Source organism: Theropithecus gelada, chromosome 11 (genome assembly GCF_003255815.1).
Source record: "Theropithecus gelada isolate Dixy chromosome 11, Tgel_1.0, whole genome shotgun sequence".
Taxonomy (NCBI): Eukaryota; Metazoa; Chordata; class Mammalia; order Primates; family Cercopithecidae; genus Theropithecus; species Theropithecus gelada.
Window position 1 is genome coordinate 103,521,718 of NC_037679.1, and position 26,936 is coordinate 103,548,653.

The 26,936-nt window shown below is 38.6% G+C and overlaps 1 protein-coding gene across 6 annotated transcripts in view; it reads right to left on the reverse strand.

Annotated features, from left to right (window-relative positions):
- ERC1 (ELKS/RAB6-interacting/CAST family member 1) overlaps positions 1–26,936 on the reverse strand; it is a 502,036-nt gene that overhangs the window by 268,671 nt on the left and 206,429 nt on the right. For 4 of the 6 annotated variants that reach the window (XM_025401992.1, XM_025401990.1, XM_025401993.1 and 1 more), the window contains one exon: positions 8,566–8,697. The exons of the other annotated variants lie outside the window; for them this stretch is intronic. In XM_025401992.1, the coding sequence (XP_025257777.1) occupies positions 8,566–8,697 (132 nt within the window). The remainder of the gene's footprint in view (positions 1–8,565; positions 8,698–26,936) is intronic. 6 annotated transcript variants of the gene reach the window in all.

The window sequence follows — 26,936 nt, forward strand, 5'->3', positions numbered from 1 at the left end:
CACTTTCTTAGCCGTTACGGAATACAGCTTCCCTAAGGTTCTGGAATGACCCTCTGAACTGGAAAGCCAGAGTATACAAATTTCTGTACCTAACCTATCACTTCCGTGTTTCTCAGACTCGACTTCCCTCACATTCAGTAAGCCTACTTTCAGCTTTGTAAGATTACAAAGCAGTCCTCCCAGACGAGATGAGCAAGCCTGAGGAAAAAAACTGGTTTGAAGGTAAGAATCAAAAGATTGAACTCAGACAGTTTCTGGTTGAGGTATCAAGGAAATATTGGTGTAAAGATATGAAATGGGCTGCTATTTCATAAGTTTGGATCTCAGAAGAGAAAACTGGTCTAAAAATAAAAATTGTGCATGCATACAGTCCCAGCTTTGTGGAAACGTAGCTTGAGCCCAGGAGTTCCAGGCCGTAGTGTGCTACGATCATGCCTGTAAGTAGCTACTACAGTCTGGCCCGGACAACGTATCGAGAACCCATCTCTAAATACATAAATAATACAAATATCTGATGTGATAACAATTCTTAAACTGATGATAATGTAGCTAACATTTCTTTAACACCATGTCGTGCTTCTTATCCTCAAACGAAGTTTTCCCTCAGGCTTTCTCATCTCAAAAAATTGTACCACTATTCTCCCAGCGGGCCACTAGAAATCCAACGGCCATCTGTTTTCTCTTCTATCCTTATCCATACATGTACTTCACCAAATCCTTTTAGCTCTACTTCCAAGACATTTTAAATCTACCTATTTCTCTTTATCTCCACTGGCACTGTGGAATCTTTTCAGCTATTGCCTGATCTGCCCAAACTCTTGCATAGACAAAGAGCCTCTCTACACGTTTGTGCTGGTATACCTACTAAAAGAGTTTGTACAACTATGATTAAAAAAATTTTTTATATTTCTTTTTTTCTGCTCACAAACGTACTGAGACAGAATGATTTTAACTTGATAAATTTTTTACATCGAAAGTTTAAAGAGTTGCAAAGATTTAATTTCTTGGGTATTAAAGACTGTTTTTTTAAAAAGCATCACTTTTTTAAAGAAAAGGAAATACCAATAAAATACAAATACCATACTTGATATCCATCATCATCTATTCAAAAACTGTAGGACAAATTATTATTTACATTTTCCTTTTTCTCTCTGACTCTATGTTTCCATTCTACTTCTCCTTAGAATTTTATACTAACGTAATTTACTCTGTGCTAGACTGCTTGAGTGGATCTTTTGTACTTTTCTCAATAAAAATATTTATATAAATTTAAATTTGACATTTTAATATTTTCCTGTGGTCATAACCCTTAAGAATTCTTGTGGACTGAGTTATCATTAGAATCACTAGTTATATAGTATCAATCAATCAAAACCAATATACATATTAAGTATTATGAGAAAATAATTATTAAACATGAAGAATACATTTTAATTAAAATGTATCTTATTAAACATATTTATCTTAAGATTAATGGGACTTTAATACTTTTATTAGTTTAGGTATCTCTTGTTAATATTACTATTAATAAAAACATAAAGGTTCAAGCTGGGCGCAGTGGCTCACGCCTTGTAATCCCAGCACTTTGGGAGGCAGAGGCGGGCGGATCACCTGAGGTCAGGAATTTGAAACCAGCCTGGACAACATGGTGAAACCTCGTTTCTAGTAAAAATGCAAAAAAAATTAGCCAGGCGTGGTGGTGGGTACCTTTAGTCCCAGCTACTTGGGAGGCTGAGGCATGAGAATCGCTTGGACCTGGGAGGCGAAGGTTGCAGTGAGCCATGATCCTACCACTGCACTCCAGCGTGGGTGAAGGAGTGAGACTCCATCTCAAAAAAAAAAAAAAAAAAAAGGAAGATATGGGTTCAGCATCAATTCCATTGGTATGTTTCACTGTTATAGATGTAAGCACTAAGAAAGCTTCATCATATAAATGGATAGGAATGGAAGGAGTTTTGCTGTAGCAATGTAACTCAACTCTTTGCATTCCTTCAGAATTACATGCCCCAAACCGGACAGTAACCTGTCATCGAAAATCATTTATAATAATCAACCAATTGGCACTTAATTAGGTTTTATTTCAATTCTGTGGAAAACAAAGAACTGAAAACAACCTGACAGACTCAGCCATTATCTTAACGCCAATTCGCCGAATGGCCCCTTTGTTAACATTCCAGAGTTTTCCACCTCTGAGGAACAGAGGATAGTAAGAGTCAGGAGAGTTTTGTCTGTTGAAAAGCGAGGAGTGCAGAAACTGTGAAGGGGACAATGACAAAGGAGAATCTGCACACCTTAGGAGCCTTTTGAGCGGATCAGTTTCAGGGACACGTGTATTCAGAGGCTGAGGGCCCGTGCCCATGTGCCTTTTGAGCAGATCAGTTTCAGGGGTACGTGTGTTTAGAGGCTGAGGGCCTGTGTCCATGTGCCTTTTGAGCGGATCAGTTTCAGGGACACGTATGTTCAGAGGCTGAGGGCCCGTGCCCAAGTGCCTTTTGGGGAAGCGTTCATGCACTCTCAGGTGTAGGCACACCTCAGTTAGAAGATCTCCAGCCTGGGCTGCTTTAATCGCCCATCTGATCCTCCCCCTTCCAATCGTACCGCCCCCCAATTCATCCTCCACCCAGTACCCAGAATGATCTTTTAAAAACATAAATCAGATGATGTCATGCCCTCCTTAAAACTCTTCCATCCCTCTTACGAAGCACAACCTTCTGCCATGGCTCATATAAAAGCCCTGCACAGCTTGCACCGTTCCTGCCCGCCGGTCACACTGGTCTTCCTTAGACATGTTCAGCTCTTCTCCACTTATTACCATTAGAACTGCTGCTTCTGTCCCACTGGTCACATGGTGCGCTTCCTCTCAGCCTTCAGGCTCAGGACAAAGCTACTTTCACAGAGGACCCGCTCTGAGCACTTAATCTAAAATAGCTGCTAACCCTCCAACTTTCAAGAAATGATTGTGTATTTCTGAAAACCTGTTCCTTTGTCATAACTAGTAATTAAATGTTAGTGTCTGTGTCCCCATCTGAACCGTAAGGTCTCAGGCAAGAAACTAAAGCTACTTTGTTTATCACTATGTATTATCCAGGACTACCACAGCACCCACTGAGTAAGTAATAAAGATCTGTTGAATGAATGAATGAGCAAGTAAACTAAAAATAAATATTGTTCTTCGCTTCAAAGGTTCTCTACTTCCTTGAACATAAGCTTGAACATGCTTCATTCAGCATGATCTGACTGTGCACACCTAAACAAATGATCTCTCTTACTCTCTCATCTTTTTCTCTTCTTTACATAGTTCTTGCCATTCCTATTTACACTCAACTGTAGCTACTAACCACAACTTGGTTTCCTAGACACTCCCAGCTTTCACCTCTGTTCCCTCTACATGGAATACATTCAACATCTTTCACTTCTTTGCCTAATTCTTTCTTTTTAAGACTCAATTCACACATAAACACCTCCTCCAGGAAGCCTGTAGACCTCCCAGATTTGGATTTCAGGCTTGCCCCTCTTCCTCTATTCTCAAAGCTTTGTATTCAGACCTCTATCGTGGTAGTTATCAAACAGAACCATAATTATAAGTTCATTCTTCAGTCTTTCCAATAAACTATAAGCTTCTTGAAGACAGAGGCTGTATCTATTCCCTTTTCATTTTCAGTGCTTAATATGGCATTTGGAAAAGCACACGATATTTTTTAAGTATTAGCAGAAAAAAAGGCATAAGTGACAGTATAATTTTATTTTCAGAGCATCGCTGCCATTTAATAAACAATGAGGGAAATATAACTTAATATTCAGACCAATAAAGAATTATGTTTATAAAAGTAAATAATAAACTGTGCACTCTGGAAATCGCTAAAAGTAAAAAAGGCAATAAGAAAGACTAAGGAAAACAACTATGGTTCTATTAGTGCACATCATCTTCTACAGACATACTCCTCTACCACTTTTGCTTCTGTAGTGGCAACTGTTCATTCTGAAAATGAACTTGGCTATTCTGGTGATAACTGCTGCATAAATGACAGGGGAGATTTTCAGCCAATGAAGAACTTTATACATTTAAAAAAACCCGTAATCCTTAAAAATGCTCATTAATGTATAATTACTTAGCAAACCACAGATATAATTTATACTTTGTAATCCAAATAATGTCAAAATGGCAATTTGAAAAAATATCACTGTTTATCACTGAGTATCACGGTTAAAAATGGGGCTTTTAAAAGAAAAATCAAATTCATATGTGCAAATATGTCGTTATTATCATTATTTTTAAAGACAGGGCCTCACTCTGTTGCTCAGGCTGGGATGCAGTGGTACAATCATGGTTCACTGTAGCCTCAAACTCCTGGGCTCAGGTGATCCTCTCACCTCAGTCCCTCAAGCAGCTGGGAATATAGGCATACCCCATCATGTCCGGCTAATTACAATTTTGTTGTTGTTGTTGTTGAGACGAGGCCTTGCATTGTTGTACAGGCTGGTCTCGAACTCTTGGCTTCAAGCAGTGCTCCAACCTCTGCCTCCCAAAGTGCTGGGATCACAGGCATGAGCCACTGCATCCTGGCCCAGTGAAGATATTTAAATCATTCTTTTAAAATGTTAAAAGAAAATTAAAAAATTTAAAGTTCATAACATCATAGCTGAGCTAAGCATACTGCTCTTTAGCCCCTGGCAATTCTGAGACTTGTTTAGGAGACCTTGTTTATGCTCAGTTTAAGAAAATAGACACATTCAATAAAACACAAAACCCACCAAAAGTTAAACAGAGACAGGTTCCAGACACAGAATCCTCATGTGGAAAGGGACAAAGCAAAAGTAAAGGAGCTGTGGGGGTTCTCCCCTGCGGGGATCATTCACTTCATCTCTCAATTTGCTCGCACAGGTGAGGGGGCACCTTCCTTCATGAGGTCATGACACAACTTCTCTAAATTTCTAGCATGGGCTCAGTGTGGGGCAGCATGTATTAGGAACAAATAAACTGTAAGGGGATCCTGTGAGAATAAGGAAAAGGCATTAAGAGATGTTTTCTTATGGGAGTTCTTCCTTGTTCGAACTTTGGAAGGTTCTACATCTTATTTTAATAAAGTTATGGCTCCCATACAATTTTACTTTGCTGTTGGAGGAATTAAGAGATGTAGATACCCTACCTTTATCAGAGAAAGTCATTCTTTCCCAGAAGCTAAATTTAAGTGAGAAACAGGTAACTTTTGAATCTGAGAAAGAAAATAAGAACAATGTTCCTAAACAAAAAAGCCTCATTTAAGGCATTTCAAAAGAACATCTGCAGATTATCTCAGTACATATAATTAACATACATAAGTAAAATTAACAGTGGAGCTAAAAGACAGGAACAGATGGGCTGGGCGCGGTGGCTCATGCCTGTAACCCCAGCACTTTTGGAGGCTGAGGTGGGCGGATCACTTGAGGTCACGAGTTCAAGACCAGCCTGGCCAACATGGTGAAACCCCGTCTCTACTAAAAATACAAAAATTAGCTGGGCATGGTGGCACATGCCTGTAGTCCCAGCTACTTGGGAGGCTGAGGCAGGAGAATGACTTGAACCCAGGAGGCAGAGATTGCAGTGAGCTGAGATCACGCCATTACACTCCAGCCTGGGTGACAGAGCAAGACTCCATCTCAAAAAAAAAAAAAAAAAAAAAGACACGAAAAGATAAAAATAATAATAATAAATGGGAGAGGAGAGGACAGTAGATGAAGGTTGTAAGGCTTCAGAAGTGTAAACGTAAAAGCAATTTCTTCATACCTCGAACCACTTAAAGTTCAAATAACTGGTCTCATGCAATATTTCACGCAACAGCTTCAGATAGGCAGTGAGTAGCAGAAAGGCGGAAAACAAGAAAACAGAAAAGGAAAAAAAGCATGCAATTAAAAGCAAAAGATATACAGCCACTTTGGGAGACAGTCTGGCAGCTTTTTCCAAAACTCTTACCATATGATCTTACCACAGAATCTGGCAATCACACTCACAGTTATTTACCCAAATGAGCTGAGAATTTACATCCACACCAAAGTCTGCATGTGAATGTTTACAGCAGCTTTATTCCTAAGTGCCAAAAACTGAATGGCACCAAGATGTCCTTCAGCAGCTGAAGGAATGAGCAAACTGTGGCGCATCCACACAATGGAATACTACTCAGAGATAAAGAGAAATGAGCTATTGAGCCACAAAAAGAAGAACCTTAAACGCAGATGCTAAGTGAAAGAAGCCAAGCTGAACATGCTACATACTATATGACTCCAACTATCAGTAAAGGAAAAGGCAAAACTACAGAGGCAGTAAAAAGATCAGGGACGGGGGAGATGGGGGAGGAATAAATCGGTGGCGCATGCTACTTTCAAGGCAGTGAAATTACTCTGTATAATAGTGTAATGGCAGATACAGGTCACTACACATTTGGCAAAACACATGGGACTGTGTGCCACAAAAAGTGAACCCTAAGCTATGGACCACACAGTTATAATGTATTAAAACTGGTTCATTAATTTTAACAAATAGTACACTAATGCCATATGTTAACAATAGGGGAAACTGAGGTAGAGAAAGGAGTAAATGGGAGCTCTTTGTACTTTCTGCTCAATTTTTCTGTAAACCTAAAAACTGCAAAGTCTATTAACCATAAATAAAACATACCCCTAAAGCATAATCAGTTCACACAATAGCCTCAAAAAGGAAAACACATAACAGAAGTCTATAACCCATAGTGACATGATCTATTATTAATTGCCAAAGTCTCTGCATGATCTCTGATGTTTAATACTTGTCAATAAATAATGAGGCCAAAGCAGAAGAAAAATCTTTATTTGAAAAATAAAGGAGAGAATATAAAAAGGGTAAAATCAAGATTAAAGAAAATTCCTCCCCACCCTTGGGTGACACAATGGCTGTCACCGTCCCTTCTCTGGAGCTCTCCACTACCCAAGCTCCAGGTGACTGTGCATTAGGAACGTATCCGAAGAAAGAGTAGACGAGGTATTCATCTAGGAACAGGGTACTGAAAGGCACTCATTCTGCAAAAGGTTCAATGATCTCTCAGCTTTGCTAACGAAGTTGGTCTTTCTACACTTGACAGTAAAGAAACCTATCTTTGCATCCCACAGAGCTATGAAGGGGCTCCCCGGGGAACACGCTCTGTCTGCCTTGGAAACGTCCCCTTCTTTACTGTACCTACCTTAACTCAAAATAACACCAGTGGTCTGACCAAGGGGTTCCTAGAAAGATTCCTGTTACCCTCTCATTGAGCATTTTTTTCCTCTTTAACATTTATATTTCTCCCACTAAGAAATGGAAAGGAAACAATTACTGCCAAATTAAGTGTTATGAACCTATGTGTCAGATGGATTTGAAATCTTAAATCACATTCTCATAATGGGAGCTGGGATCATAACCTTCACTTGTTAAAATTATTTCTTCCATTCACACTTCCCATCTGTAGTTATTCATGAAAAGTCAATGAAAAGTCAAAAGCAAGAGTACGGAGATCTTAAAAGATGCAGGAAATATGTCAAACAAGCACCACAAACTGCCGAGCAGAACTCTTTGGCAAGCCCCTCCGAGGCTGCGACAGGCTTATCCGGGACTCAAGTGTATGGTTTCTACGTCCTTCACACTCACTATTAACCTCAACTTGTTACAACCTCAACTCTTCTCTTCAGTGAGGCAGGATATGAAATGAATAAACTATTAGCTATTTGGAATTAACGTTTTTCAGTCAGAAATGTTTGTGTCTTTTTTTTTTTTTTTTTTTTTTGCCAGGCACGGTAACTCATGCCTGTAATCCCAGCACTTTGGGAGGCTGGGGCGGGTGGATCACCTGAGGTCAGGAGTTCGAGACCAGCTTGACCAACACAGTGAAACCGCAACTTTACTAAAAACACAAAAGTTAGCCGGGCATGCTGGCAGGTGTCTGTAATCCCAGCTACTTGGGAGGCTGAGGCAGGGGAATCGCTTGAACCCGGGAGGTGGAGGTTGCAGTGAGCTGAGATAGTGCCATCGCACTCTAGCCTGGGGGACAAGAGCAAGACTTCGTCTCAAAAAAAAAAAAAAAAAGTTCGCGTTTTTCTTTCCATTTAAAAGCCAGGGTTGTGCCCAGTCTTGTAGCAGACAGATAAGCTCCATTTCATCTCATCCAATATATTAGCACATGCTACATAAATATATGGGATCAGACCTAAGTTATTAACGCAGAGACTGCTGTGTTAACATGAGTCAATTCTCATACAACTTTATTTCAATTCTTATTTAAGAAACAGCAGACAAGGCATTTATCTAGGAACAGGGTACTGAAAGGCACTCATTCTGCGAAATGTTCAGTTCTCTCTCAGCTTTGCTAATAAAGTTGGTCTTTCTTTCTATACTTGACACAAAAGAAACCATATCCTTGTATCTAATACCGCTATGAAGGAACTCCTTGGGACTTACACTCTATGAAGTGCTTTTGAAACCCTATAAACATACAATATGTGTAGTTTACCTAAACTATACTGGTTGTGTTTTACCTTTTGGTTAACCAGCAGCATTGCTTGGAACTGTATGAAATAGCAGACCTGTTTTTCAGCACTGGTCCTGGCTGATTCCTCTTGTGCTAGCACCATTTCCCGCTCTGCAGTTATCTGTACACTTTCTCTTAGTGCTTCTTCCAGCTCTTCAATCCTGTCATCCTTCTTACGGAGACTGTCCTAGAAAATGATGGAAGACTAGGTGAAGTAGATTAATTACTTAACCCTTTAAGGAAGGGCTGTTTACTTATTCAATGTCCTTCCCATCAGAAGCAAATCCAACAAGATATCGTCACAGAGGACACAATAAAGAAAGCAAGGAAAGAAAAGAAGTAAAGGAGGCTGAAGTAGTATATTATTAAGAGCCAAGCGTCAAGTTAGTCAAGCAAGATAAACGTGAGGAATTTGCTCTCTGTAACAGAGAATAAAACTGTGTTAGACAGCAGAGGTGGCAAGGGCTTGATTATTTAAAAGTACAAAGTTGTTTTCCAACTACTCTCTAAGCATAAAGCCAGCTTTGATGAAATGATAATTAGATTGAATATCAAAACATTCTCTTTTCCTGCAGTGAAGCCGAGATGAGAAAAGTGCAGTAAACAGCATGATCTTTCAGATTATATTCTTCAGAGACAATTGTTGGCAAACAATTTCTTAAGAGACATTAAAAAGCAAGTGACGCATCCTCATATTTCAAGAATGTGTGGTTTTCTCATAATCTCATATGAGAAAACCAAAAATGACAACTGAATGTAAGTGACTGGTCTGGCTAAGAATGAGCCAGTTTATTAGCCGACCAAGCAATCCCCACCCCTGATGTTCCACGCAAGCTTAAAACGCAGCTTCTGGAGAGGCAGATGCTGATCTCTCGGAAAGTCAAACAGAATCCTACAGAACGCTGAGTTCACGTAAGACAGGAGAGATGTTAAGAGGAGTTCAAGCAGGATGGAGAACTGAGTCATCAGGTTATTGGAAGCACTTCCTTCTTCAACTTCTTACGAAACTAGAGGATTAAGAATAAAGTGCTTCCTTTTAAAAATATATAAAACAAAAGAACAAGACTTGCTACACCATTCTCCAATTTTCAGAACACTCATATCAGGAAAAGATATCTAAGAATTTTTTCTTTTATCTGAGAAACTCAATTATACTGCAGTCCACTTTTGTAAGGCCTTTTTGACAACTTTACCTTCAAAAATCTAGAACTTGAAATCCATCAAAGATAAGTCAGATTTTTTCTCCCCATTTTGGAAGAACAGCATCTATTATTTCACATTCTTCTTAATAAACAGTTGATAAATCTTTTGCTCTCTCATTTTTCTAAACTTTAAAAAATGAGATTTAGGAAAAACTTCACATTTTGGTGATGTACGTTATATTCATGTTAAGAGAAAAGTTTTCATTCTTCTCAGAGAACTGTGGTTCTTCACAGTTATAAAATACTGTGATCTATTCCCATAAGTAAGGTTCTGTTTTATGCAGGGCAGTTTAGCTGTATCAAACAAAACAAAACAAAACAAAACAAAAAAAACGCTCTCTGTTGAAATCTTTGTTCCCTCTGTTGACTTGCCATGAACAGCAGAGTCCAGCGGAGGTTTTTAAAGGAATGTCATGCAGAGAGACAAGGGACGATGCCAGTCAAAACAAAGGCCAAGGTGGCTTCTTCAGAGTCAAAGAAAACTAAACATAAAAGAAGGATTATGAAGTAAGAGATGGATGCAATGATTAGTTCAGTCTTCTCAAACCCTCTAATGAATGAGAATGACCATATTTGTAGTAATATGGGATTCTAAAATACAGATTGCTGTAAGTATAAAGAAGCATAAAGAAACATTATTAACACATCAAGTTGAAAATGTTTCTCTCATCAGCTACTTGTGGAAAACTCAGTATTATGTCTTTGTGCAGTCTATCCTATCCCACTCTTAAGCTGTTTCTTGGAAGTCTCCTGAGAGGCTTCTATTATCTGAATTGAGGCTCAAACAGTTAATTCCAAATAACTTCCCAGGAATCTATTTCAAGCAAACAACTTTACTTGTACATCTGCGTGGGGTAAAAATAGCTTTGTGGCTGTATCAATAAAAAACTTTTAGGGAGAAAATGATGAGTAATTTGTCATAATGCAGAGAATCAAGTTTTCATATTTCATTGTGAAACTCATTTCATAACTTTATCGGAAACCAGCAGTGAAACTAGAGTCTGCCACACGAGCTCAGTGTCCACGGCCTTATTTAAAAAAGGATTTCTGGGCCGGGCGCGGTGGCTCAAGCCTGTAATCCCAGCACTTTGGGAGGCCGAGACGGGCGGATCACGAGGTCAGGAGTTCGAGACCATCCTGGCTAACACGGTGAAACCCCGTCTCTACTAAAAAATACAAAAGACTAGCCGGGCGAGGTGGTGGGCGCCTGTAGTCCCAGCTACTCGGGAGGCTGAGGCAGGAGAATGTCGTAAAAACCCGGGAGGCGGAGCTTGCAATGAGCTGAGATCCGGCCACTGCACTCCAGCCTGGGCGACACAGCGAGACTCCGTCTCAAAAAAAAAAAAAAAAAGGATTTCTGGAATTAATCGCAAAGCCTGGTTCAAAATCTTTCTTAATAATAAGGATGAAAAACAAAAGCCAAGTGACACTACAAATAAAAGGAAACGGCTGATAAGTAATATTTAGGTGATATTATAAGTTACATTTCAATGTAAAGCTGAGTATGGAATCATTTGCTTAGTCTAAGGCAACTGGATCAAACTAGGATAGTATAATGCAAGAGAATGAAGACAGCAAATACCTCTCTCACCTTCATTTACAAAGTCCAGAATTACTTAATCTATCGAGTGGGTAAAATCTGGCACCAATTTTAGTTTTGGAATCTTGAGAGATCTGCTAAAATAAACCAAGGAAGTTTCTCTTGTGTTGAACCACAGCTTGAATCTCCTATTTAATTTAATAAAATGTTGAGCCAGTGTAAGAAATAAACAGGAAAGCCTTTGAGTGCTACAAATACCAGGGTAGCAATAGCACTACTAGGTAACATTTATAATCATTCTTTCTTGCCTCGCTCTTGCGAAAAGACTAAATCCATCATTTGGTGCTTAGATGATAATATGAATACTCTTTTTTTTAAAGTTTAGAACACTAGGGGAAAGAAAACATCTTGAAAACTTTTAGAAAGGCCAAAAACGATCACTTGTCAAATCAAAAAATCAGAAGACATTGGAGTTTTTAAAGGCAACACAGGAAACTAGAAGACAATTTGAGTAATGCTTTCAAAACTCTAAGGGGGAAAAAAATGATTACCAATCTAGAATTCTGTATCTAAACTACCAATCAAATATGGGAGTTGAATGCAAAATCCCCCCACAAAAAGGACGTCACTCAGCGACTCTCAGGAAGCTACTAGGGTATACTCTATAAAACGAAGAGGTAAACCTGGAAAGAAGATGTGGGATCCAGAGAACAGGAGCTCTATCACAGGTGAGTGGTGAAGGGAACCATAAGGATGACACAACCTAGAGACTAAGTACACATTACTTAGCAGAGAAAGGAAATTAATTTTTCCAAGAAAAAAAGCAGATGTACAGATTATCTGAGGGCAATTAATAAGGGCTGATGTATTTTACAGTAGTAATGATACTGGGAGGAATTTGATGGGTGTAGAAAGGAATCTGGGAACAGATACCCAAGACAGGAAAAACAAAAAGGAAAACTAAGGTACACTAGGAAAAACCAAAATGTAAATCATAATATATTATGTGCCTCAGTTTTAATAATGTAGACCTGGAGATAATTATGTTGGAAGGATAGAAAGAAGGAAGTGTGTGTTGGTCTGTGTAAAAACACTAATTCCTCATCATCTACGATAAGAAGTCAACAGATGATGCTCAAATAAGAAAAATAATAGAACAATAATATAAAAATGTCATTTGGAAAGATAAAAATAAACGACAGTAGAAACCACCAAAAGAGATGAAAGTGGTCATCTCAGAGGAAGAGGAATCAGAGTTACACAAGGATACCAGAAGTGACTATTATTCTAAGGCATGTAAGTATCATTTGTGTAAATAATATAAAATATATATTGTCCTGATATAAAATCAAAAGCAAACTGAAAAATGTTAAAAGAGCATCTTGCACTGCAAAGAAATCAATAAGGATATAAAGAGACCTTTTGGAAATAGTTACAAGTGTCATTGTTTAGGTAACAGATACTCTCAATATGTAAGTTAACTGTTTACTGTGAAAAGAGAAAAGCAGACCAGGCAAACACATCTTCAGGCAGTGCTCATGATCAAAAGAAAGGTAAAGAGAACAAAACACGTATGGATTATACGTCACTGTGTTCTTCAGCTTTTTATTCAAAAGTCCTATGAATTTCTTCATAGCAATATTTTACAGAAGTGGGTCAGAATTATGAGAAATTCCTTTCAAGTCTTTTGATAACCATGGGATAGTCTAAATAAGAACATTTTTAAAAAGGGACAATATTATCACAATAAGTTCTTCCATAAATTCTGAAGATAAATCTCAAACTTAAAAAGAAAAATCTCTGATCTGTCAATGCCAGACTTTGAGTTGAAGAAGTGACAGTTATCACCAGCTTCCTTGAAACTGAGTGAGACAATAAGATGTCATATTAGACTTGAGAAGGTATGAAATGCAACAGAGTTCACATACTTCTGCTCTCAGGACCACATCTGATTGAAGTAAGGGGATGTGCTAAAACCCCTGGAAAGTGCTTCCTGGTGGCTCAAGTGCAAGAGGGATCATACCACGTGTGGCCCGAGGCTTGGAATATATGTTTTACATGGTACAGTGTATTTTCTCCTTCAAAAAGTCCACATTCACCAACCTTCATGATAAACTATGAGACAGTAAAAGCCATTCTGAGTCTGTAATGCTGAAGGAATCTACATATACTATCTACTATCCCTAATTCCTCCTCTCCCTATATTCCTTAGGTTTGAATGATCTGAAGCATCTGGAAATTAGGAAATTGACTTACTGGAACTAAATGTAGCTAGAGATTAAGGTATGACATGCCACACTTAATTTGTGAAAATCATACCTGTTGTTTACAGGCATTCTTAATCTGCTGCTAGCTTAGAAGAAAAGGTTCTTCTTTAGTTAATATACTATTTGTACTGTCCAATGCAGGAGCCACTAGCAACAAGTAGCTACTGAGCCATTGAACGTGGCTAGTCCAAATTGAGATGTGCTATAAACACACACTAAATTTCACAAACTTAGTCTTAAACAAAAGAAGGTACAACACTTCTTTAAGAATTTTCATACTGATTATATGCTAAAATAATATTTTGGATATATTTGATTAAAGAAAACATTATTAAATATCATCTGTTTCCTTTTAGTTTTTTAAATGAGACTATTAGAAAATTCAAAATTATACATGTGGCTTACATTATATTTCTACTGGAGAATGTGGCAGTAGTTAGAGCAGTTTTTACATATGAAATAAATCTATAAAAGGCTATATGACACATTGTGTTTTACATACATTTTTAACTCTTTTCCCAGCTTACAGGCTATCAGCAGACAAATAGGAGTTACATAGGTGATAAACACCAACAAAAGCTCCAACAGTACCCAACCCTGATAATTACCATGGTGATAATATTAATAAAACAATTTAAAATAGCGTTTACTACTCTAACAGAGAAAACCAAACTGTGGATTTAGGGGAAAAAAATCAGACTATGGTAGAGCACCTTAATACTAAAAATATAAAACACTTGTAATCATTGTTTATTGTTGTATTAATGAGTTACTTCAAAACTCAGCAGCATAAGACAACAGTGAATACTGATTATCTCACACAGACTGTGCGGGTCAGGAACTCAAAAGCAGCTTAGCTGAACAGTTCTGGTGCCAGGGTCTCTTATGAGGTTGTAGCCAAGATGTCAACCAGGCTTCAGCCCTTTGCTTCCACTTAGACGGCTGGCGAGGTGGCGCAGCCATTGGCAAGAGGCCTCTGTTCCTCTCCACGGGGCGGCCTGAGTGTCATTACAACACAGAGGCTGGCCTTCACCAGGGCCAGGGATTCAGGAGTGCAAGGCAGTTGCATCAGGGTCTTTTGGATCTAGCTTCAGAAGTTGGCGTCATCACTTCTGCCTTCTTGTACAGTTCATGAGACCAATCCTGACAGGGAGTGGGAGACGACCACACAAGGGCATGAACACCAGGAGGTAAAGGATGACTTGGAGTCAAACGGAAGGAGGGTGTCACACAACCTGAGGATGTAGCTCCAGTATAACAAAACTGGATTACCGATGAAGACCAAATTCCTTCTCAAAGACAAATGCCTGTTAGGCTAACAGGACCTCTACTACAAAAACACAGCTGCCGGTATGAGACTGTATTAAAATGGAACCCAAACATACCTAAAATCTAAAGGCAGATATTAAGGATACTACAGAATTGAGGTATGGCTCAGCATTTCACTGAATGTGAAACCAGCAAAACATGCATTACATCAGGAATTATTCAGAATAAACTCTGCGAATGAACTGAATTCTAATAAGGTATTTTCTTGTGACTATGATTACAAATTAGAGTAATTCAACATATTCACAAATAGTTCAACACCAAGATTACTCAGCGATAGGCCAATCATCGAAGTTCAACTGAAAAAAAATTGGGCAAATGTTTTAAGAGATATACAATGGAGGTTTATGAATAAGCTTAGTCATCACATTTGAGTGAATCCTCACATTTGACTGTTGGGAATCAACTTTTTTTTTTTTTTTTTAAAGAAATATGAGAATGAAATACTCAGAGTCTGTTGGCCCCCAATGAATAAAGACCCTCCTTCAACTCCTGTTTCCTCATGAATTTTCATTATAACTGATTCTAGTCTTAAAGTAGACACGGGAAAAAGTTTAAAAAAAAAAAGCCAAAACCGGAGTCTAATTTTAAATTATAACTGTGTATTTCAAAATTGTTTTTGAAGAAGTAGATTTCATCAGAGTGAACAGGCAACCTACAGAATGGGAGAAAATTTTTGCAATCTATCCATCTGACCAAGGGCTAATATCCAGAATCTACAAAGAACTTAAACAAATTTACACGAGAAAAGCAAACCCCATCAAAAAATGGGCAAAGGATATGAACAGGCACTTCTCAAAAGAAGACATTTACGTAGCCAACAGACATATGAAAAAATGCTCATCATCACTGGTCATTAGAGAAATGCAAATCAAAACCACAATGAGATACCATCTCATGCCAGTTAGAATGGTGATCATTAAACTCACACCTGTAATCCCAGCACTTTGGGAGGCTGAGGTGGGTGGATCACGAGGTCAGGAGATTGAGACCATCCTGGCTAACATGGTGAAACCCTGTCTTTACTAAAAAAAAAAAATACAAAAAAAATTAGCCGGGCCTGGTGGCGAGCGCCTGTAGTCCCAGCTACTCAGGAGGCTGAGGCGGGAGAATGGCGTGAACCTGGGAGGTGGAGCTTGCAGTGAGCTGAGATTGAGCCACTGCACTCCAGCCTGGGCGACAGAGTGAGATTCTGTCTCAAAAAACAAAACAAAACAAAACAAAACAAATCCAAAAAAAAAAACCAAACTCAGGAAACAACAGATGCTGAAGAGGTTGTGGAAAAACAGGAACCCTTTTACACTGTTGGTGGGAGTGTAAATTAGTTCAACCACTGTGGAAGACAGTGTGGTGATTCCTCAAGGATCTAGAACTAGAAACACCATTTGACCCAGCAATCCCATTACTGGGTATATACCCAAAGGATTATAAATCATTCTATGATAAAGACACATGCACACGTATGTTTATTGTGGCACTATTCACAATAGCAAAGACTTGGAACCAACCCAAATGCCCATCAATGATAGACTGGATTAAGAAAATGTGGCACATATACACCATGGAATACTATGCAGCCATAAAAAAGGATAAGTTCATGTCCTTTGCAGGGACATGGATGAAAACATGTCCTGGAATATAATTCTCAGCAAACTAACACAAGAACAGAAAACCAAACACCGCATGTTCTCACTCGTAAGTGGGAGGTGAACAATCAGAACACATGGACACAGGGAGGAGAACATCACACACTGGGGCCGGTTGGTGGGGTGTGGGGCTGGGGGAAGGATAACATTAGGAGAAATACCTCATGTAGGTAATGGGTTGATTGATGCAGCAAATCACCATGGCACGTATATACCTACGTAACAAACCTGCACATTCTGCACACAGAACCCAGAACTTAAAGTATTAAAAAAAAAAAAAAAGTAGATTTGAGATGTTTTCACCACAAAGAAATGATAAGTATGTGAGACGATGGATATGTTAATTAGCCTGATTTGATCGTTCCACAATGCATATATGTATTCAAACATCACCATACATATGTACAATTATTATTTGTCAATTAAAAATAAAGCCTGTAATCCCATCACTTTGGGAAGCTGAGGTGGGTGGATCACCTGAGGTCAGGAGTTCAAGACCAGTCTGGCCAACATGGTGAAACCCCATCTCTACTAAAAATACAAAAATCATCCAGGGTGGTGGTACACACCTGTAATCCCAGCCACTTGGGAGGCTGAAGCAGGGAGAACTGCCTGAACTGGGGAGACAGTGGTTGTAGTGAGCCAAGATTATGCCACTGCACTCCAGCCTGGGAGAGGGAATAAGACTCTGGCTCAAAAAAATATATAAAATAAAATAAATATAAAATTTTAAAAATTTCAAAGGGGAATTATTAGGTTGGTGCCAAATCAATTGTGGTTTTTGCCATTAATACATGTACTGTTTGTAGATAAGCCATTTTAGAGCACTCATTAATTAGAAAAAAGCATTAAATTGGCAGCCTAGGGGAGTAAGACTAAGTAGAGAGAGAGTTTTATTTCATTCACCTACCCTACCTTGGTTATTTCACTCTGCTTAAACAATTCAGGCAACCCAAAATTTAGAAATGTACAGTGTGTCACAGACATCTCACTTAATAGCTATCTAGAGATAGTAAAGGAACAGGCTTTATCATTTTAAATATTTCATATCACCTAAAATGAAAGCAGTATCTTTAGTTTTACTTCAACTGCTATTAATCACATTTGCACTCACCAAAACGAACCCAGACCATTTTTCCCACCACTAGATTATGTAACTGAAGCCTACTTTTGCCAACCTCATATATTTGCTGAAATCAAATAAGAATACTTCCCTCACAGAGTATAGGGTTCATGGCAGGAGGTCTGTGTGACTACTTTGAGTAGAGGGAGAAGGAGGAAGACCTTTCAAAGAATTCCTCATCTCCTTAAATAAGAAGACTCCTGTATTCAAAGAGAAGAGGGCAGAAGTTGGGGCAGCCTAACTACAGCTTCACTCAGGCAGATTAACCGGGAGAGGCTGGACTCTACAGCAACTCTCACGATACCACTCCCAATACATCTCTCAGAATTTTACTTCTTGGCGTCAGCTCTGTCAACACCAAACTACACAGCAATGCAGCTGTAAGACTCTAGCCTCCGTTGCCTTTTTAAAAAAATTTTTTTAGATGGAGTTTCGCTCTTGTTGCCCAGGCTGGAGTGCAATGGCTCGATCTCGGCTCACCGCAACCTCCGCCTCCCAGGTTCAAGCGATTCTCCTGCCTCGGCCTCCAGAGTAGCTGGGATTACAGGCAGGCACTGCCACGCCCAGCTAATTTTGTATTTTTCGTAGAGATGGGGTTTCTCCATGTTGGTCAGGCTGGTCTTGAACTCCTGACCTCAGGTGATCTGCCCGCCTCGGCCTCCCAAAGTGCTGGGATTACAGGTGTGAGCCACTGCGCCCGGCTAACTGCCTTTCTTTCCAATCAAACGTTCAATCAGAAAAGCAAAGGCAAAGGAGAAACCACAATTAAAATTTAATTTGTTGTTCCCTCAGAAACTGTTAATAAGGCTGTATAGTAACATAAAAAAGAGCTACTTGATAACGGTAGATGTCACTATGCTTTTGCCTTTTTCTGCAGCAGAAAGGAGGCCAATTCAGATTTCACAGAGATTACCCAAAGCAACAATCTCCCACATTCTCTCCTCCCTCTCCCAACTCTCATTCTGACATGGTAACGGAAGTCATTTATTTGAATTAATAATAAGAGCTGCTGCCTTGGAAGTAAACACCACTTACAGATAGACTTTAACCTGTTCTGAACGATACTAATGTTACCTGCTATCCATTATCCTTAATGTAAAGAGACAGTAATTCTTTATTACCCTCAACCCCACTGCTTATTCTGCCTCCCTCTTCCCCATCCCCTAAGCATATATACACATCCAGAACATTTCATTAAAATCATTCAACATGTCAGAATTCATTTACCAACTTCTCAGATGCTTTGTGGGGAAAAATACTGAAGCCATATGCATTGATGAAGTGAAAGCTAGCAAAACACAGAGACAGAATTTGGTTACATACCAACTACTTTAAGGCAATACTGTGGGTTAAAATTTAAAAATATTCTCTGCCTCCTTCTCTTTAAAACTCCTCAAATATCTCCCCTCAGTTAGAGTGCTGCTCTGTTATAACCTCAATTGTTAAAAACCAAAGTCAAAACAAAAGCAGATGTATTTCATTAAATAAACAGAAAAGTACACATATAAAAATGATGCTTTATATCAATGAATTTTACAGAACATATAGCACAAATATCCCATATAGACTGGGAAGGTTCTCATCTTGAAAATCGTGGTAGCTGAGTATGAGAAACCTGGGCAAGGACACGTGGTTTACCTAATCCTAGGACACTATAAATCTTTGATCTGTAATGCTTATAAAAAGAACAAGCATACGTTTTCAAAGTCTTTACCGAAAATTCCCCAAAATAACTTTTCCTTAAAATAACAGACACTGATGTAGTCTGTAAGAGGCTGACTTTTGCCTCTGAGGTCTTAGAAGACAGACTATTTACATACCTGCTTCTGTTCTCTTAAAAAATAAAAGGATTAGTATTCAGTGGCATAATAAGGCAACTATAATTAACAACACTTTGTTGTACATGTTAAAATACCCAAAAGAACAGAATTATAATGTTCCTAACACAGAGAAATGATAAATGCTTGAGGTGATGAGTGCCCTAATTACCCTGATCTAGTCATTACACATTGCAAGCTTGTATCAAAACATCACGCGTACCTCGCAAATATGTGTAACTATCATGTATCCCTTATAATTAAAAATAAAATTTAAGAGAAAAAGAATCTCACTGGAGACTTTTGCTTCCAAATGCAAACCAAGAAGAGCTCACACAACACAAAGGAAAGGAGTAAACCATTCATCTCGCTGAGAACGTAGTGTCCGCTTTTTGATAATTTTAGTGCCTAAAGTAATTTTATTCATCATTTTATGGAGAGCACGTTAGTCCTATCAATAAACAGTCTTTCAATAAATTTCACTGCTAGTAAATTGAACTGATATGTGGTCAGAGGGAAAAGTACTATAGAGTCCATTTCAAGCACTGCAGAATTTTAAAAAATAATGTTAACCCGTGATTTTGCTTTTTTTCTAAATGGTAAAAAATGGCCCAGTTTGAGATAGGAGTTTTTAAAAGCTGCACACAATTTGTATAGATGCTTCACCTGCAGTAAAAGAGAATTTTCACGCGTAATTTCAGCAACTATCCACAGGGATGTAAAAACAGATGCTGATTTATAGGCAAACTTTTCCATTGTGATCCGTTACTCTAACATTCATTAAGAACACCATAAAAACTCACCTACGACAATATTCTATACAGAAAAAGCCCTGTTTTACTAAGAAAAAATTTTTATTAAAAAGGAAGAGGCCGGGCGCGGTGGCTCAAGCCTGTAATCCCAGCACTTTGGGAGGCCAAGACGGGCGGATCACGAGGTCAGGAGATCGAGACCATCCTGGCTAACACGGTGAAACCCCGTCTCTACTAAAAAGTACAAAAAACTAGCCGGGCGCGGTGGCAGGTGCCTGTAGTCCCAGCTACTCGGGAGGCTGAGGCAGGAGAATGGCGTAAACCCGGGAGGCGGAGCTTGCAGTGAGCTGAGATCCGGCCACTGCACTCCAGCCTGGGCGACAGAGTGAGACTCCGTCTCAAAAAAAAAAAGGAAGAAATGATACAGGGTTAAACATTTAAATAGGTGAAGGAGAAGTTCTAGAAACAGGAAATCAAAATTTATTTTTGCAAAACCAAGAACATTAATAAATTAGATGTACCCAGCATGTGACAAATCACATACTATTTCTAGAAACAGTATTTCTAAAACGATGTCAGACAATCTTAATTTTCATAAAAGGCTTTCTTAAATAATTATCCTCCTGGCAAATCTAAAAATGAAGTATAAGAAGTGTTCATCTCAGAAAGGAAAAAAATCTCTTATCAAAATGAAGAAACTGTTTTTGTGGACAGAGTTAAATCAAATTACAGAGAAAAACACAAATGTTTCGTTGACTATATATCTAAGAAGAGAATATGCTTAAATATATGTAAAGCTGATTTTCCCCGTCTCTATTTCCATTGTTTTCACTTTCTTTGAACTTTATTCTTAATATTCATTGGTCTTGGGAGAGCTGACTCAGCACCACAGCGTTCTTTCAGCAGTTCCATTAATCTCTCACAACAACCTCTTTCAAGGTTAAATTCAGATACTTATCTTTGTTATAAAGAAAAACAAAGCCCCAAACTACTATTGACAGGAGCCTCCTTTCAGTCCACTCTACTTTGTATTATTAGGATGTGACTAAAAATTACAGCCTTGCCGAAAGGTATATCTGAGTGTTACTGCTCAAAGAATTAATATTCTCAACTAAGGGAAGATGGCATTTCCCGTGTTAAAACATACAAGGCTCTTAAAGGACAGCCTACGGAATTTTAAAGAATATTTATTAGGATGCTGAACTGAATATCATTCCATTTCAAAAAAATTATAACTAAATTAAATTTTATTATTTATAACTCAATAAGTACAGCTATAATTAATGAACCTATGTAAAACAATGTTTAAGAAAAACTAAAAAGAAACTTTAAAGCAATTCTTCACTTAAGGCATACATAAACTAGTTGAGAAGGGAAAATTAAATTGGTTAAGTCACACAGGCAATTATAAAACAATGTATTGAAAAGTATGTCAACAATAAAGCACGATTAAACATACAGGCTAAGGAATAATGGGTAAGAAAGTAACAAGTCCAGGTAGAGTTCATCAACAAAAGTTGATTTTAAGGCAGAATCTTTATGTAGTAAAACTGGAAATCCACAGGAAAAAGATTCTGCGTAAGTAGAAGAGTATACATTAGGAAAACAACATGTTATATTCAAAGAACACCAACACTGTCAGCTTGTGTAAAACAGAGAAGCCATGCATCCAACCTAAAGATGAGGTTAAAAACAGAGAGCTTGGTTTCATAGGAGGCTCCAAATGCCAGGTGCAATGATCTGAATCAGATCAGATCAGAATCAGAATCTGAATCTGAATTTTGTGTGCCCCCCAAAAAATTCGTATGTTGAAATCTAATCACCAATGTGATGGTATTAGGAGGTGGAGCTTTTGGGAGGTCATTAGGTCATGAGAGCAGAGCCCTCATGAATGGCATTAATGCCCTTATAAAAGAGACTGCAAAGAGCTGCCTTGCCCCTTCCACCATGTGAGGACACAAAAAGAAGGTGCTACCTATGAACCAGAAAGTGCGCCTGTACCAGACACCAGACCTGCTGCTTCCTTGATTTTGGACTTTCCAGGCACAGAACGGTGAGAAATAAATTTCTATTGTTTATAAGCTAGTCAGTTTACAGTATTTTACTATAACAGCCCAAACAGACTAAGAGACCAGGCTAAGATGCATGTGACTGAAAGGTCTTGACATCGATAGATACAATTAAAATCTATAAACATTTATGAAGTACCAACTATATGTAAAATACCAAGACATGATTCCCAAGCTCAAGTATGTGGAGGAACCAGCACACAAGTAGTATATAATACAAAGTAATATAAAATAAATCCCAAAATCAATGCAGACACAAACGAATGAAATTACAAAGGAAGGTATGATTAATTCCAACTGTGAGGATTTAAGCAGCTTCACAAGAAAAAGCATCTGACCCTTAAAAGATGGGTAGGCTTTCAAGAGAAAGCTTTTTTAAATCCCCAAATCACCAACAGTCAAATCAGCTAAGACTCGGCTTCTATACGTTTTAAAGGTTCTTGCTGTTGCTGGAATTTACCTAATTTCAGTTCTGTGTACAGCAATTACTATAATTAAAATTACTGTACTTGTATTATAACACATCTTTTGACATTCAGCAGAAATAAAAAGTTGTAGTAAGTAATGTAAAATATAATCCATGCATTTTGGAGGCCAAGGCAGAAGGACTGCTTGAGGCCCGGAGTTCAAGTCCAGCCTGGGCAACATAGCAAGACTCAGTCTCTACTTAAAATAAGAAAAAAAAAAAAAAAATTAGCCAGGTGTGGTGGCACACCCCTACAGTCCCAGCTACTCCAGAGGCTGAGGCAGGAGAATTGCTTAAGTCCAGGAGTGTGAGGCTGCAGTGAACTATGATCATGCCACTGCACTCTAGCCTGAGTGACAGAGCGAGACTGTCTCTAAAAAAAATTTTTTTTAATATAAATAAAAACCGTTCTCCACCACTCTCACAGAGCCTTACCAGAATGTGAGCTTCTTGAGAGTACGAAGCTTGTCTTGTGCAACATTATTTCTAGCATAGAAAACTGCCCAGCACAAAAAGGCATGAAATAGTGAGCAAACACTTTCTGTATGACTCTTGTCCTACTCCAATCATTCTCCAAATATTGCAAAAAACAGTATCCTGAAAATGCAAATCAGATCCTGTCAACTTTTCGCGTAGAATGTTTCACTGCTTGTAAAATCTAAATAACTTTTCATGGCCTCTAAGGTCCCTTTTGACCTAATCCTTACCTATTCTCTACTTTGAAAATGCCAAGCTTTTCATTGTCGTATGGATAACCTCAATTTTAAACACTTTCTCCGCTTTTCATATGGCTTTTTCAGATCTCAATGTCATATCCTTTGGGAGGACTCTTCTGATGTCACTACCTAAATTTGTTGCCCAAAATATTTCCCTCCCCCATCATCTATCACAGGGTCCTGTTTATTTCTTTGTAGTACTTACCCTGGTTGATATTTACTTATTTGTTTAGTTTTACTGTTTTTCCATGAGACAATGTTCCAGAAGGGCAGAGAACATGTCTTTTCACCACTGTATAACCAAAGATTAGCAACAGTGCTTAGACAGCATTCAATACATTTATATTGAAAAAATGAAAGACATCTCAAGTATGTCTAAAAATGAGTAAAATTAAACCTATACTTGAAGGATACAGACAGGTCAAGGTTCATCTCTAGGCCTAGGTGTAACTCTACTGATAATAGCCATATTACATCATCATGGCTTGAGGATTTGAGTCAAATCTTTAGAATGATCAACTTGATTAGCTACATCTTTTTTATTTTTCCTTTTTTGAGATGGAGTTTTGCTCTTGTTGCCCAGGCTACAGTGCAGTGGCATGATGTCGGCTCACTGCAACCTCCACCTCCCAGGTTCAAGGAATTCTCCTGCCTCAGCCTCCCGAGTAGCTGGGATTACAGGCATGTGCCACCATGTCCGGCTAATGTTGTATTTTTAGTAGAGACGGGGTTTCCCCATGTTGGTCAGGCTGGTCTTGAATTCCCAACCTCAGGTGATCCGCCAGCCTCGGCCTCCCAAAGTGCTGGGATTACAGATATGAGCCACCGTGCCCGGCCTGATCAGCTACATTCTTAATTAAACTATGGTTTTAGGAAGTCAACAATATGAGAACATAATATCTGCATCCCTAAGTTCAGGAAAAATGCCTGAGCTAACTACCCTGTAACGTTAATTTTGGTAGTAAGCCATCTTTAAATTCAAAAGCGTACTTATTTCAAAGGGATGGCAAAGTGAAGTGGGTGATTAAAAATGCTGAGAAACAGAGTGTCAATACATTTTTTAAATAAAACTTTTATTCTGAACGAATTACAGACATACAGAAAAGCCGCAAAAACAGAACAGTGCCCATCTACTCCTTATTCAGGCTCCTGTAATGTTAACAGCTTACAAAACTATAGTAAAATGATCAAAACTAGGAAATTAACATTGGTTCAATGCTATTTACCAACCTGCGAACCTTACTTTCATTGTTTTTCCACCAATGTCCTTTCTTTCTGGATTTTTTTTTTTTTCTTAGGGTCTCACTCTGTCCTGTAGGCTGAAGTGCAGTGGTCCAAACAGGGCTCACTGCAACCTCAAACTCCTGGACTCAAGTGATTCTCCCTCTTCAGCCTCCCAGTAGCCGGGACTACAGGTACGCACCACTATACCCAGACAATTCTCTGTTTCCTTTCCTGAAATCTGCTTTAGTCCAAGATCCCACAATTCATTTAGCTGACATTTCCCCTCAAATCCATCTGTAACTGCTCAGTCTTTCCTTGTCTTTCATCATCTTGACATATTTAAAGTGTACTGCTCAGTTATTTTGTAAAATGTCCCAGAATTTGCGTCTGTGTGGCATGTTCTCATTATTGGAATGAGGTTACGCATTTTCAGAGAGAATAACACAGAAATGATACTGTGTCCCTCTCAGTGCCTTGTATCAAGGGGTTCGTTCCGGAGGTTCATGTCTCTGTATTACTGGTAATGTTAACTCTAAACACTTTGTTAAGGTGGCCTGGTAGGTTTCTTCACTGAAACGTTACAGTCTTCTGTTAAAATAAACAAACACCTTGGGGAAAACATTTTGAGACTATGAAAGTCATGTTTAACCTCAAACTTTCACACACTAATTTTCACAACCATCAGTTTGTCTCATGGTGATTTTCTTTTGGTTTATTCCCATCTATACTTGTTAATTGAAATTCTTCTATGAGAAAGAGCCGTCTGTCCATATGCCATTTATTTATGTATTTGATTACTTGTTTATATCAGCATATAAACATGGATATATATTTTATTCTATGATTAAAATACTATCTTTTTTTGCTCACACATTTCATTTCTTTTTTAAAACTGCCAGTCTCTTTTGTGTAGATTCACCACGATGAATTTAAGCACTCTCCTACCTATAGGCAATTAGGTTTTCAAAATTTTGCAATTAGGAATAATGTTGTAAGTCACCTTGTATATATGTATTTTTATATTTTTGGACATGTATACGCATATAAATCTAGACATGGGATAGCTGCCTCTAAAGATCTACACATGTATATCATATATAACCCATATAAAAAAATCACTTTGAGGCCTGGTGCAGTGGCTCATGCCTATCATCCCAGCATCCTGGGAGGCAAAGGTGGGAGATCACTTGAGGCCAGGAGTTCGAGACCAGCCTGGGCAACACAGTAAGACTCAGTCTCTATTTAAAAAAAGAAAAAAAAAATCACTTTGGGAACTTTAAAAATATTTAAATGTAAAGAGGCTTTTGAGACCAAAAACTGTGAAATAAGTTACTACAATTCACAGTAACTAACTGTCCAAAACACAAAGGTACAAATAGGATACAACTCAGTGGCAATGTGACATCATAAGGAAGAGTATTCCCATCGAAGGCCATGATAAATGACAAAAAGGTGTTTAGAATCTCTGGGATCCTCAGATTCTCTCAATTTTTTAGGTATCATTTTCATTGCACATGTAAGACAGTGTTTAATCTAATCAGAACATGATTAATGTGTTGAACCAAAAACAAACAAACAGCAAAGTAACCACTTACTTCCAAACTCACTTTCTGTCAAAAGGAATTACTCTTGGTACCATCTGAAGTATTCAAAGAATGGAAAATTGAAAAGAAATCAAGTTGTCTTTTCAGAAGACTTTCAATATAAATGTGGAATTCTGAATTAAATAAAAAACACAGTACAAGGACAATAAAGGTGTGGATGATACATATAACTAATACAAATGAATCTCACAAATCATAATCAACAAAAGAAGTGAAAAAGAATAAATATAATTCCATTTATTGAAGTACAAAATACACAAGGCAGGCGGACCATGAGGTCAGGAGATCGAGACCATCCTGGCTAACACGGTGAAACCCCGTCTCTACTAAAAATACAAAAAATTAGCCGGGTGTGGTGGTGGGTGCCTGTAGTCCCAGCTATTCGGGAGGCTGAGGCAGGAGAATGGCGTGAACCCAGAGGCGGAGCTTGCAGTGAGCCAAGATCGCGCCACTGCACCCCAGCCTGGGCGACAGAGCGAGACTCCGTCTCAAAACAAACAAACACATTAAGTACAGGGCCAGGTGTGCTGGCTCATGCCTGTAATCCCAGCACTTCTGGTGGCCGAGGCAGGCAGATCACATGATGCCAGGACCAGCCTGGTCAACATGGTGAAACCCCATCTCTAATAAAAACACACAAAATTAGCCAGGCATAGTGGCACATGCCTGGA